The sequence below is a fragment of the Falco cherrug genome, chromosome 10 (assembly GCF_023634085.1).
Source record: "Falco cherrug isolate bFalChe1 chromosome 10, bFalChe1.pri, whole genome shotgun sequence".
NCBI classification, from domain to species: domain Eukaryota; kingdom Metazoa; phylum Chordata; class Aves; order Falconiformes; family Falconidae; genus Falco; species Falco cherrug.
In genome coordinates, this window is record NC_073706.1 from 22,525,176 (window position 1) to 22,540,291 (window position 15,116).

At 39.3% G+C, this 15,116-nt stretch overlaps 1 protein-coding gene across 4 annotated transcripts in view; it reads left to right on the forward strand.

Moving 5' to 3' along the window:
- NELL1 (neural EGFL like 1) overlaps positions 1-14,404 on the forward strand; it is a 292,042-nt gene extending 277,638 nt beyond the window's left edge. For all 4 annotated transcript variants that reach the window (XM_055722936.1, XM_055722933.1, XM_055722935.1 and 1 more), the window contains 4 exons: positions 3,444-3,637; positions 9,005-9,181; positions 10,915-11,139; positions 12,411-14,404. In XM_055722936.1, the coding sequence (XP_055578911.1) occupies positions 3,444-3,637; positions 9,005-9,181; positions 10,915-11,139; positions 12,411-12,461 (647 nt within the window). In that variant the 3' untranslated portion in view covers positions 12,462-14,404. The remainder of the gene's footprint in view (positions 1-3,443; positions 3,638-9,004; positions 9,182-10,914; positions 11,140-12,410) is intronic.
- Positions 14,405-15,116: the final 712 nt, after the last annotated feature.

Here is a 15,116-nt window from a genome sequence, read left to right on the forward strand (position 1 = left end):
AGAAATAACATCCCAAAAGTCAAGACAGACATCTTGTTCTTGTGCTATATGCAGGGAAGGACTTTGGAGCCTCCTTGCTATCTCACATATCTGCTTGTCCATTCAGAGTTGTTTGATTTGTAAATTAATATTTCATCTTCTTCCCATCTAGTGTTGTTATAATGGGAGATAAGGAGTTGGGTACAGTTTTGCCTTGCTTGTGATTAACTGTTCCAGTTGTGGCCCTGCATCTTCTGAGAGCAGCTGTGGGAAAGCAAATGAAACCTGAGAGGAGTGTGGGGAATTTGAGCTGAGCAAGGTTCTGAATAATATAAAAATAATCTATGTGCAAGAGTCTTGTCATGCAATTTTCATATTCATTAAGATATTGGTTTGTACATGTTCAGAATTTTAAACTAAGCTAATTTTTCATCACCTAAGTAGGCATGTTGACTCCAGTTGTTCAGAGAAATTTCACACTAAAGACGACTTTTTTCTTCCATGTTTTGCATAGCCATCTACATGATGATCTCATGTCAGTATGAGCAGGTCCATTTGATCTCATTAAACTGAAATACTTTCTTAAGCTAACTGGGAGCTAACAATATGGGAGCATTTCTCTGGGTTCTTTTCCTTCCCCACCCCCCCCAAGTCTGGTTTGAGGCTGAAAGAGTGAAAGGGACAAAAACATGTTACGTTTATAATTTCTTTACCTGAAGTTACTGGGAATGTTGACTGTTCTGACTTTCAGAAGTGCAATCAGTGACAAAGGAAAAACTGCCAAAGGGATGTTCTCAGAAAATTAGCTCTATTAAAAGTTCAGCTGGAAATGAATGCAGAGTCCAAGCATTTTATGTTTGATTAATAATGAAAACTTTTAAATAATAAATGCTATAAAATAATAAGAAACCATCATTTGCATAAAGAACAACAACAACAACAAAAAAAGTGCAAACAGCAGCAATTAGGAATTTGTGTTCATGGTATGTTACTCAGCTTTGCTTGATTGGTTTCTTTGTCAAGAAAGTCCCATTCACCAGTTTGCGCCGCCCTTAATGGGGGCATGCTTTTTGCGTGTGCTAAAGAGAGGAGAGTAGTAGCAGTAAGTAAATAGGATGTTCTTCCCTTTTGGATATGTGTAACAGATTAAGTTGGCTTTGTGCAATGTGAACAGGTCTGTACCACTGACAATATGAATAATGTTATTTTCTATAATTGCTAACATCTGGCTTTACATAAATCTGTTAAATTACATGGAAACAGAATTAGATTTCTGTGTCGTAAGTAAAGCAATTACATGGAACTCTGTAGGCAATATGGCTTTATATTCATCTGTGAAATCCTTTTAGTTTTGAACTGTGAAAGCTACCCTTCTAATCTGCACTGTGATCCTACTACATGAGATATATATATATATATATATATGCTATTTAAGGAGCCTTTAATATGGTGAGGGAGAGAATATTGATGAGGCTTGGTGAAATCACCAAAGACAAACAATGCTTCATTTATACCTTTGTCTTTAACATAAAATAGAAGTCAAATTCTATTGAAAGGGAAATGGGATATTTTTAAGAATATTTTTAGTCTTAACAGTAGGTGTTTAGGTATAATTCATTTAACCAGTCCACTCATTGCTCTGTTCATGTCAGTCTTTATGGGTTTTACCTCCCATAATAATTTGGCACTTGTTAACCACTGAACTACAAGTTAAATTTCTCTTAGTGCAGCACCTTTCACACTACTGGTAGTGAACCTTTCAAGTATTCTGTTGGTACTAAGCCACACACTGGAACGATAATGTTCTTCTTGGGCGATTAAGACTGTCAGGCCAGCAAAATACACCATTTTTAGGGAAGTCTGAGTGACAAGCAATCAAATTGTGCTATCAGGCCACTGGGAACATCTCTGGCAAGGGACTGGCCCACCGGTTACCCCAGGAGTGAAGCCCATGTGCAATGTAATTGCCTCCAGTTTCCCTGGTGGCTGTAAGCAGAAAGAGGAACAGGCAATTTCTGGTGGCCCAGGTCCCTGACTCGGTTGTGGAGGTTGATTTTGCGTTTGGTCAAATCCAAGGGTACTACCACATTTCCACATGTTCCTGGGCTGTTTATGAATTGAAATCAGGAATTTTACAAACCAGGTGAGAGGGAATTTAGTGGTGTGATTGTTACAGAGTTTCCTTCAGCAGATTGAGAGAATTGTTAGAGTCTTTTTAAGATCTGGCTTTCTGAGGAGATGACTGTCCAAACAGTAGGGCAAGTGGCCAGCACATCCTACCTAAATTAAACTTTAGGTAATTTTTCTTTGTGAATTCTATTGAATTTTTAAATTTGTTGTTATAGAGAGGAGTTGAAAGTACTCGGGTAATATTGAACAGTTATAAATCTCATGCTAGTAATATGGTCATTTTAAGTGGTGTGATGGTTCTTCCTTGTAATTTCTGAATTCATATGGTAGTATTCTGAAATTCTCATGACCAAAACTGTCACATACTTCTAAATGACTTTCTTCTTCAGCCACCCTCCCACCATTGGTAACAGTTTTCATTGTTCGTGTTGGAAGAAAAGAGACCTACCAGTTTACTGGTATTTTTTCTGGACAATCTGTCAATATATTGTTTAAGAACAGTTCAAAATTATTTTCTGAAAGAAATACCTGTTTTTAATAATGTGCTTAAAAATCTCATGGCTTTTGCTGCAAGAAAAAGAAGGCTGCATTAACTCCCTGGATAAATTCATATTACTTAATTATATTTTACTCTCCAAAACCAGTTTTAATGGGATACTGTAGTTCACTTCTCTCTAGTGTGTAATGATTTTCTTCTGTTATTTCTTTGTATCATTGCTAAATCATACTTTTCCTGCATAGCTTTCTTCTAAGACCTTTTTTTTCCATGTATAAAGTATCTCTGATTTTATTCTTTATTTCCTTCTTTTTTTTCCTTTTTTTTTCTTCTCAATTCACTCATACCTTCCAGCACTGGGGAAAGGGTGCAATTGACTGCTTTTAGTATGGGAACTGTTGATTGTGCTAGGAACTTATGAAGAATAGTGCACTTCTGTTGCGGTGTAAAGTCCAGAACAGAGTGTGGTCTAATTGACAGAAAGTCACTCTGATTACTCGCTACTTTCCAGTCACTGGGAAATCACAATACACCTTTTCTGATGGTTCAGCTGCATCACTGATACACAGTTCCACTAGGTATGTCAGACTCAGCATTTACAAATAAGCCTGCTGGAGATAGTTTTAAGAATTCTTGGTGGAATTGAAAGAAATGCTGAAATATAACCTAAAAAAAAATAAATCAATGTTTAATTTCTAGCAAGTAAATGTGGAAGATTTGAGAAAGAAGGCACCCCCTTCCATCAGCAAGGCAGATGAGTAGGAATTACTTAATACAGAAATAACATTTGCCCCATGAAAAAAATGTCCAAAGCATTATAAATCTGCTTTTTTTGCAGATATTGATGAGTGTGCCTTAAAGACCCACACCTGTTGGAACGATTCAGCCTGTGTGAACCTGGCAGGAGGGTTTGATTGCCTTTGTCCGTCCGGACCATCTTGCACTGGAGACTGTCCCCATGAAGGCGGCTTCAAGCGGAATGGGCAGGTGTGGACCCTGAAGGAGGACAGATGCTCTGTTTGTTCCTGCAAGGTGAGATCCAGCTGACCTGGGTTTCAGGAGTCCTTGAATCCTTTGGGCTTGTATCAGAAAACAAATATTGCAGTGCCACTGGTGTGGACAAAAATACTAACCTGAGCCCAAGGCACTGAGGCAAAAGGTAAGCTCTGCTGTGGGCACTGAAGCTGTGCTGGGGAAATTCTCTGGGGAAGTAATCTTTTCTTTTTATTTTACACAACCACAGCCACAGCTGAATAATAGCTAACCCTGCTGAGCTTCTACCACATCACCCTGTGGGCCAGAGCCACTCATGCCTTGATGGGGGTCTTGCATTACCCTTTAACATATGGTGCAGGCAATTAGCACGTTTACTGGAAATATTGAAAACTGATTTCTCTTTCACATGAATATGCAGCTCTGAGGGCATGTCCTGTTATCAGTCATCTTCTTGTCGGTGGTTTTCCCTTTACTTGGAATACATGTGAATTAACAGGGCGAGAAGGAAGGCCTGAGCATGAGTAAAAGGTTAAAGGACCTAGCAGCAGGCGCTTAATTTCTTCAAGTGAAGAAGGGTGAAGGCCAGCTTTCTCCTCCTCATCCCAGCTTGGCTGTGTTGGCAGCTCTCTCGCTTGAGCAGTGCAGCTCTCTTGGCACCTTTGGAGAAGCTAGGCATAGTATAAGTAGATCTGCCTTACACATTTAAATCCATCTTTTGTACCCTGCCACCCCCTACCCCCACCCCCCCACCCCCCAAAGTTTTCTGTTCTTTTCTGAGTATGGCAGCCAAACTAAAAGAACATTTGACTCGGTTTTCTTCATTTTCACAAGTTAATAGAGGAATGCTGTCATTGAAATAAGAAGAATTTTAGAAATGCACCAGTCTGAGGAACGGTTGGTCTTTTATGACCCCTTTGACCTGATGCGTTCATAGCGCTGTTAAAGCCGTCCTTGGACACAGCAGAACGCTACTGGCCCTTGCATAAGTGTAAGTAAAATGAGACTCTGGCCACTGTAGAAAGCTGAACACAGAGCACGAGAACTGGCCTATCAATCCCCCTGTCTCAGTGCTTATGAGCCAGAGAAGCGTTAGAGGGTTTGAGGGGGACAAGGGAGAAGAGTTGTTTTGAAGTTGCAAGAAGCTTCAAGCCTTATCATTTCTGTATTGCAGTAGTATAGCAGAAGGAAAAATTAAGACTTCAGAGTGAATAGAACTGGCAAAGTATGCTCTTTGGGGCTCAAAAGGGACTATGTTCTTAGTTGCTATATTTTTTTTTGCTTCAAGTAGCCTCAAGCTCCCTAAAACTCCTCCCTTCAGAAGCTGAAATGTACAACCCCACTGAATATATATCAAGGTTTTATTGTAATCTTGGGGAACTGGCTGGCTTATGAAAGGATTTCCAGTCAATAGAGTAAACATTATAATAAATGTGAAGACATCTGGTCTGCCTTTGCAGAATTATAACTATTAGTATTCCCATTTTAGATTGCTTGTAATTTGTTTTATTCGCCATTTCTCATTGCACTTATTTCTTATGTTGAATGCTCTTATTAGTATATGAAAATATACAAAATTATTAGCTAGTACATAGATATTTTAAACTAAGACTGGCAATGTTTGTTGCTATGACTCTTCCTTTGTATCTTCCTCACTTTCCAGGGTTTTTTCCTCTATGCATTAACATTTGCATTTAATTTCATTCCAGTAGCTGCCTGTTTCAAGAGCCAAATTCTTGTCTATAAAACAGGGAGAGCTCCTCCTCTATCGTATCCCAGGCAGGACTTAAAGTGTTTATGGAAATACGTTACTGAAACATATTTTTACAAATTGTGATAGCTTCCAATACACCAGACTCCTTCCCAATCTGCTGCAGGACTCTTTCCTTTTCACGCAGTTGCAAGAAGAGCTGACCCTGCTTGACCTTTTTGCAGCCTGCTCGGTTTTCCGTGAGGAAAAGGGCAGAGTGTAACTGAATCATTCCTTATACTTTGTACTTGAACTTTGAAATGATCCTACTGACTTGTTTTATCTAGGAGACAAATCAGCATTTCAGATTTAATGTGTTTTCTTTTGGCTTTTCTTTTGTCATGGTTATTTTAGGAAAGGTCAGATGGATATATTTTGTGCATTGGCTGAAACACAAAGGTGCCATCTTGAGACTATTTTAACTTAAAATCTGGTGCGAAGGAAATGAAATACCTTACTTTGAAGTTCATTAAGTAAGGTTATTTGTGGAGTAGTATACAAGGGAATATGAGAAATTATAATACTTCCGTTATATAATGGAGCAAGGTGTCATTATTGAAGCAAAGGGCATTATTTCAGTGTTTCATAAGACCCGGTCTCTTCAAACCATCCTCATTCAAGTGAATATAAAGTTTACAAAAACCTAAGTTCTCAAAACTATAAATTAACACGGTACCTTAAGTATATCCAATGTGTTTTCTACAGGCATCTTCCTGAACTACTGTGGATTTAATACAATCAGATTTAAGACTGGTGGGAGTTTGAAGGGAAGCGGGGAGCTGTTGCTGTCTCCCATGAAAAAACTAAGCCTGGCTGTAGTCTGGCTGTATCTGGGCTTTTCAGTCTGTCCTCTGATTAAAACAACCCTCCATTCCCTATATGAAAAAAGCCGGGGCAAGGGGGCAGGGGGGATTAGCACAGCACTGGGAACAGAGGATGTGCCAGAGTGAAGTGTGCTCCTGAGGGTGAGAACACTTCAGTAGGGTCTGTCCAGATTGGTCTGGGGGCTCTGTGGAAACCTGAGTCACTGTTTACAGCGATTCCCTTCTGTGACAGTTTTTTCTTTGGTAAGAACAATTTTGTGGTCATACCACCGATGCTTATGAAGCATGTAGAACTGATTGAGGAAGGTGGGGAGGGAGAGATACTAATGAGATGCTCTATGTTATTACCTACCAAACCAAAATAAATAGATTTATGTGTATTTCTCAATCCTCTATATATTTCTCAGTGCTGCTATAGAGCTACAAAGATGCAAGTGAGATGTAGCTTAGGAGGCTTTGTGTCACTGCACTATAGGGATAAAAATGTTTTTTGAAAGGCATGGAACTAATGAGGTTGTAGATAAAACACAGATGCTTAAAGAATAAAGAGAGTAGCTGTGTATTATGATTGCCAAAAGGTCTCTGGCAAAATCATCAGGCTTTGTCAGTGTTCTGAAATAAAGAGAGTAAAGGCAATGTAAAAGGTTAGCTGCTCCCCAGAGGTAACAGCACGGGAGCTCAGCGAAGCACAGAACTACCAGCACTGTCACCAGCTGAAAAGGGAATTTGAAAACTGATCTTGACAGCTTGGAAACTGAACTGGAAGTAGGCAGACAGGTTATTGTTAGCCATTGTTAATCAGCACTCCATTATGGAGAGGAGAGAGACTGCCATAGTTGAGGGCATCGCATTGCTTGGATGCCTGGCACAGCCCCACGTGCCTGGAGCTAGTAGTCATCCTAGCAGAGCTTTTAGGCTGAGCTTGATGTCTGCCCTCAGCAAAGGGTGGAAGATGGCTGTGCTTTCCCACCTGCAAGAATGGAGATTTAATCATAGCTATCCATCAGGGGAGGCTTTTGGCTCTCTTCTTTCACCACTGGCTGAAAGGGGAGGATGACTTCTTTATTTTTTGCGGAATGGGTTTATTCCCAGCATTGCATCTGGACCTGGCTGGACCTGTGGCTAAGGAAATGGGCCACTGCCAGTCTCCTTATGATTTACTCAAACTGCAGAGTAAGGAAATAAAGCGTGTTTATTCCTTCTTCCACAGCTAAAGCAGCAAACTACCCACAAGTACAGAATCCTTAGTTACCTTAAAGTGATACAAAACTGAATAAAGGCTGTAGGGCAATCTACTCCTCTGCCCCGCAGCTGGCAAAAGCAGTTCATTTCCATGTTAACCTGGCATGTTTTCTACATTTCCATCATTCTGTGTTCTCTCCAGCTTTCCTTGTGAGGCTTAAAAATAATTTTAATTATTTTTACAACAGAAAGTAATATTCTAATCTATTCAAAACTATGATGAAATGCAGCAGTGACACTGACTGACATGGGTATTGTGATTCCTTGATGTTGATTTTGTACATGTTGCGTTGCAGCCAAGACTGGCTTTGCTTAGAAACGAGAGCCAATTTTAAAAGGATCAGAGGAAATCAATTCCCTTGCTTTGATAGGTATCCCTTTATTTGGTGGCAATGAAAAGCTTGTTTTCCTTCTTACATAAGGTACAGGTTTATAGACTCAGAACATGGTTCTGATGAGAATATGGAAAAACTGCTACGAAATGTGTGGAGTTGTTTTAGGAATTGTAGAGCTGTGATCCAAAGCAGGATATAGGCTTCACTCCTCTCACAGCTCTTTACCTACAAGTTGCTACAGGGGAGGCTTTGCTTGAGTAAGGACCAATCCAATAAATAGTACCGAATGAAAAAGAAATTAATTTCTAAACTTTTCGATAATCTCCTTATTGTTAACTGATTTCAGTTCCATCTGTGTGTGGCAGATCAGGATGTTGGCTCACCTACCGCGAGGGGTGTAATTTCAAACACGATAGTCCATCCAATTTTCATGACTAGAATTAGAATCAATATGTTTCTCTGTGGTGCAAATAGAATATATCCTTTTCTCTTTACATGCAGAAGCAATTCTTCTGTTTATCTCAAACAGTTCTGTTTAATGGTCTTTAACAAAATGGGCTGTTCAATGCTGTAAGCAAATATTTAGCAAAATCACATTTTGGAGAGCCTGTGGAATACAGGCCCTCCTTAATACATGAATTGTATTATAATGGATGATGTTAAGTCCATTTAGCTTTAAGCTGGCATACTCGAGGCCCAGATGTGGAACAGAACCAGTGGTGAATTGAGAGTGAAGAATGATTAGTGCTACTACGCTTTTGCTATATTGTTCTGCTATAAAGTTAAAGGGACCACCTTCATAACTTCAATTTATTTATTCAAGTTATTTTCTTCACAGTGATACATTCAGTCAAAATAGCACTAAACAAATACTGTATGTATTAAAGTGGCAGCTGCGTGGAGAGTTCGTTGATGTAACCAATGAGATATGAAATGTGTTTACTGTATTTCTTCTCAGATACTGATTTCTTTTAAATTCAATTAGCTGGAGACAGGAAAACAGTATTCTCAGATTCAGACAGTATTGGATCCATGCACTGGTAGAAATTGGGACGATACTGGTATTTGAGGTTTTACTCACAACTGGCAGGATCAAATCCTTGTTGACGGTAACATTGAATATGTTAAGAACGTAACATTTCCCGACGTGCTAAAGACGTGCCCTTTGAGATCGATAGATATATACACCCTGTGACCTTATCCAGGCTGCTACCTGGCAGTTTGTGGTTGATGTCAGGGCAATGTGTCCTTGCAGGATGGGAGGATTTTCTGCCGGAGGACAGCCTGCGACTGCAAGAACCCCAGCGCTGATCTCTTTTGCTGCCCGGAGTGCGACACCCGTGTCACCAGCCAGTGCCTCGACCAAACTGGGCACAAGCTCTACCGCAGTGGGGACAACTGGACCTACAGTTGTCAGCAGTGCCGTTGCCTGGTATGGGCAAAGCGTTTCGGAAGGGAGCAAGAATAATAAGGATTGTGATTTTTATCAAAGCATACCTGGAAGCAGGCTCTTGGCTCTCTTTTCACCTGCTTTTCAGACTGAGAATGATGGTAAAGCACTTACAGAGCACCCGAGAACTGAAAGCTACACCATCAGTTCTCCTCTTACTGCTGAATAAATAGGTCTAATGAATGAAATGAAAAGCTTCACAGAAGTTTAGACACCCTGACTCTGTACTAACTTTAGCGTTAGTCTGCTTTTGAGGACTCTTATAAGGTTGTCTGATCTTTAAATGACTTTTAAAATTTTTTTCACCTGATGGATTTGGTTGGAGGAGTTTCAGCCCTTAATTACAACAGCTGGTGTACCTGTCTTACTAAAATGGACAAGGCAATTTTTTTTTTTTTTCGTTGAGTGAATGTTAGAAAAATGGGGGTGCCGGTGCCATGTGGTTAAATAGCAAAAATTAACCAAAAAAAAAAAAAAAAAAGGATAGAGAAAACTGAAATTACTAGAGAAACATGCAAAATAAAGAACATTTATTTTCTCATTAGACACTGTAGATTATTTCCCTAAAGCTTTAAGTTTTGCACAGATATACTAATTAGTGCAGCAATGAACTTCATTAAAGTTATCATTTTTCCATTTTTAGCTGTCTGTATAACATAGTCTTTTTAGATGATATTAATCAAGAGGTGTCTGAGCATCAGGAAACAAATTACATTCTGAGCTAAGTTACTGTTAAGAGATAATTATCAATAATGTACAACAGTAAGTATTGTATTTTCTATTCTCCTAAGATTATTTTTTTTTATGTTTGCAAAAGAACAGCAAGAAACATTTGCAGCCAGCAGCAATGACAAATACTAGATGCGACGTGTTTTACGAAGGACACTGAGTTTGTGGCTAGCAGTTCTTTGCCTAGTTTTATGATTGGGTTAACACAGAGCTGAAAGAGTGGTGCCCTAAATCAGTGCCATGTGTAAGGTTCTGTGCAGTGTGTGGTGTTACCAACATCTAAAGTACTTACAGAGCTGCATAAATGTAAGTTGTTGGAGGCCTTCGCAGGTTTAGACGCACACAACAACACTCTACAAAAGTGACCTGATGATTCTCTCTTCCCTATCTTTGCAACTCCTGCACTGCTTTTTTTACAAAGCTAAATAATAAAATTAAATGACTCAGTGGAACGTAACTGGAATTGCTCTAACATTTCCTTTAGGAGTGGACAGTAAAATCAATTTTGGCTGCTGCTAGCGAGATCAATGTTCAATGCTTCTTGAACATACTAACCTACACCTATCTGCATTTTAATTTTCTGTTAAACAGTTGCTGTGGTCCTGCAGGGATGTTTGTGTGACCAGGTGTAGAAAGAGTGCCTGAGTCTGCAAGGGGATCACTGCGAAAACTGTAGCTGATGGAAAACATTGGAACCCAGTATTTAACATTGCCTTTAAAAACCTGAAAGAACTCCGTTTCCCCTGCAACAATGATGACAGTGTTGTTGGTTAGTCAAGAAACAGCCAAATGGTAGTCTGCTATGTTTAGGAAACTTTGGCTCAGTATTTGAACATTCGTTTATACAATTGACTGAACTGAGGGCTGATCCATTAAGTTTATTTCAATTTTGGCAAAACAGAACTTTTCCATTCCATGAGATGCAAAGTTTCTTGGTGGCTAATACATGGCAACAAATTCAATGACCTTTGCTTCAATTTCTGCAGGAGGGAGAGGTGGATTGTTGGCCTCTTCTGTGCCCAAATCTAAACTGCGAGTACACAGCCATCTCAGAAGGAGAGTGCTGTCCCCACTGTGTCAGCGACCCCTGTCTGGCTGACATCATCACCTACGACATCAGGAAAACCTGCCTAGATGGCTATGGAATCACAAGGCTTAGTGGTGCTGTATGGACAATGGTGGGATCGCCTTGTACAACCTGCAAATGCAAGGTACGATGGGCAGGGTAGAACGGTAATGGAAGTGTGTGTTGCTGAAGAAAATCAGGGCCACTTTCTGCCCTTGGGAGCTCACATTCAGGTCTCGGGGGAAGTAAATGAAACCCGAGGGCAGAAGCCTACATAAAACCCATGCCTTTTGTGTTTTGCAGGGTGGAAACAAAAAAAAATCCGTGCTTGTTGAAAATGTTGAGCGCAGATATGTAATATCCTAGTGCAACTTTCAGACATTCTGTTGGAGAGCCCTTCAGGCGTTCTCAGTATGAATCTAGGCTAAGATTTTAATAATTGCCTAATGTGGGTGTTCATGAAAATGTGTGTTACGGAGCTGGTAAGCAGAGCCAAAAACACTAATACAGGTTTCACCACCAAGTACACTAGTAGAAACGCATTGCAGCTCAGAGATGAAGGCACTCCCACAACAAAGGTGGGAAGGGAATGCCACAGTCCCTATTCCCTGATCATCGGGATGTATTTAAATCCGATGGCTGTAATGCAGGAGTGCAGTCTGTCTCCATTGCTCCATGCAGTGATGACCGCACTGTGCTAATATCAGAATTAGGAAAATGTTGTTTTGCAATATATAAAATGTTCTTCTGTTCACTGTGGGAAACCGAGCTCTTGCTCCAGGGCTTTAAATTATTGAAGGTAGCTTTTCTGCCATTCTTCAGAGTTTTTCCTGTTTGTTTGTGATGGATTTAAAAGGAAAGGAAAAAAAAAAATCTCATTTGGGGTTTTGGTGGTTGCTGTAGTTTTTTTATTACATAAGATAGTTTTGAAAATGACGGGATATTGCAGAAAGATATTTAACAATGGATTAAACTCCAAAGCCCTGTGTTCCCCCCACTCCCATCTGCCATGAATCAAGAATGTGAATGATCTGCTTATTTCAGACAAGCAGAAAGCTTCCCTGCATGGATCGTGTCAGAACTCTCTCCATTAACTCTCTTGCATGGGAGAAAAATCCAATCATCTCCATTGCCATTGCTGTGCTGCATTTTATTATGGGGACCACTGAGTCTTTCACATCCGGGTTTCTAGTTCATGTGTAGTTCAGGCCAGTTCGATGCTGTTGGGCAAATCAGCCTCCTCAGAAAGCCACCACAGTTGGGACCGATGAGGACGCCTTGGGATGATGGCTAAAGCAGATTTCTGTGTGCAGTAGATGTGTCAGAGATGCATCTATCTCTGCATGCCACCAACCCCTTTGCCCTTTGTGACTTGTTCTGCAGAGGTGATTGACACCTGCTTGTTTGTCTGTGCAGAATGGGAACGTCTGCTGCTCGGTGGATTTAGAGTGTCTCAACAATAACTGACGTAGTCAGGCTGGACTGTGCCAAGGGAGGAAAATTGATGAAGTTAACACCTGAAACGAAGTCGTATGCGTTGGCGTTTTGTACAACAGACAATTACCAAAGTCTCCGCATGAGGAAGATGTTTGGGAGTTGCCTTTGGGACCTATCACTATGCTCATCCCTGCTAGCCGTGTCTGGGTGACTTACAGTACAGCGCATATAAGTCAATGGTTGTTAAAAGTTTTCAGTGTTGTAAATTACACACTTTTCCTGTCAAGAAATTTGCAAATATGTTTAAATTATTTCATGGGTAAACTAATGCTGTATTTTTGTTTTAATTTGTGTATTGACAACATGCTAGTATTCAGCTCTTCTTACTTTGAATCTAGATTTTACAAATAAGACAGCCTGTTGTGATTTTGTCCCACGATTCCACATACTTAGTTCCAAGGTCCCTGTCAGATGTATTTATGAAAATATGTATGTATGTACAGTCAAATTGCATAGTACTTATATTTCACAGCTATCCAACCTTTTGAAGCATTCAAAGATATATTTGATTGGACAGAATGGAAGTAATCGAAACAAGTCTGTCTTAAAAATTTATAAAACTAAATGCCATGAACTTAATGAAATGGCAAAAAAAGCACTTTCTTCTCCAAACATGCGGAGCAGCAGCGAGATTCCTGTAGTGAGAAATGGAACTAAAACCACATTCCACTGCCAATTCAACTCATATTCAGGAAAGAATCACTGGTCATTATCAGTATTCTGTTTTGGAAGAGAAACTGCAAGTTCTGGAAATGGTTGTAATAATCCCTCTGGATTGTGCAGTGATAAAACAGACAGAGACCCTTAAAATGATATAACTTAATTTGTCTAGGTTAGAATTTGCTTTCAGTTGTAACATTGTTGATGAGTTCAGACTTTTTCCTTTTTTGTATTTACAGTAATAGTGACATCTGCCATTCTCATTACCGCTACCATAATGACAAAGTGCAGAAGCACCTGTACCAGCAACATGCAGACAGGAGACCTTAATGCTTGGTAACTTTCATTACCAAATTAACAGCTCAGAAACAAATTTTCTCTTTTCATATTTTATGACATTCAAATATACTGAGTTTTAAATTTACCATGCACACAGTGTTGTTTAGTACCTAAGTTTAGGCGGAAATACAAATTAAAACTCTTAACCCTATATCGAGGTTAGAGTTTAGAGTCTCTTCAGCTAATGTCTGGATTTTTTTCATGAGCCTAGAAAGTCTGTGGCATTAGAACAAGAATATATTTCTACAGTGATGGCATCTCCAGCTTAAATGTCACCTTTTTAACGTGCTGTTGTGTTTTATTCTGCTCATTTGTGTCGTGTTTTTTGCTTTTTGTTTATTTAATTGAACACACTGAGTATATGGAAAAGAATGCAGAAATAATTATAGTGGCTACAGTTTGGAAAGTCTACATTTGTGAGTTTTTCATAGTTTCATGCAGAAAATGTGAAACCGATTAATAAGAATGAAGTGTGACTATACAGTGAAAAAATTAGTTGTCTTTTAAATGAAGTACTATTATGTTTCTTATAAGGGGACGGTGGCAAAACAATATAAAAATTACTTTCAGTCACTTTCAATCATTCAGACAACTTTATTCCCATTTTTTAAATAGGATTTGTTTTATCGAACAGGTTTGTGTGGTAAAGTTAAATTTATTTTCTTAAAATGCCCCATCACTTTCAGCTACTAATGTATTGACTATATTTGCATTGCCCTAATGATTGTATAATAAGGGAAACAGTTGTGTTTTATATGATACTCAAAGGATGTTTGTAAATCATAATGTCAGCTCATTTTGTATATCACATTGTAAAACCCAATGGTAATTCAGTTGGATGAGATATCCAGTGGGCTGAGATATAAAGGGGAATGATTTAAAACCTGTGGGATCTAAATAAACTCCTATGTACAGATTGCTTTCCCTTAATTTTATTAGCAGAGTTTTAAAGCACTGATCAATGTCCTTTCCAGACTTGAACTCGTGATGGTTGCTAAAAGGAGAAAGAGTGTTTGCCCGGAGATGTAGCATCAGAGTTGTAAGAAATACTTCGTTTGTACTTAGACAAAATCATATATTCCCGTCTGTCATACACACCAATTTCTAAAGCTCTGCGAGTGGGATTAAAGACAGTGCAGGGTCTGAAAATCTTTCTTTTCCCATTTACCTTGTGGTAGTGAAGCCCTGTCCCAGAGTGCTTTCTGGAAGCTCCAGACCTTGTTAGCATCATATTCCACAGGAGAACAGAAGTTCACATTTTTCCACAGCACAGACCAATTTTCTTCCAGAACTCAAATGCAGATTAATTTGGTAAAACCCTTTCAGAGCGTTTTATACAGCATTATGTGTCATTATCTCCAGAGTGATACAGCTTGAATTGTTTACACAGAGTCAAAATATTGACACAGACCTGTTTGTTTATGTTGCATTTTAAGCAGTTCCCCTGACTGTGATGAACTTTTCCTCATGAAGCAGTTTGATCACTAGTCACATCACATTTACCTTCAGAGTATTCAGAAGCCACAGCCTCAGCTCAAAGAGCACATTGAGGAGGAAAATTTAATTCACTGTGTTCCTCTGTGACTAAGGTAAGAACTTTCAAAACCTCATTCTTGATGAAATTCC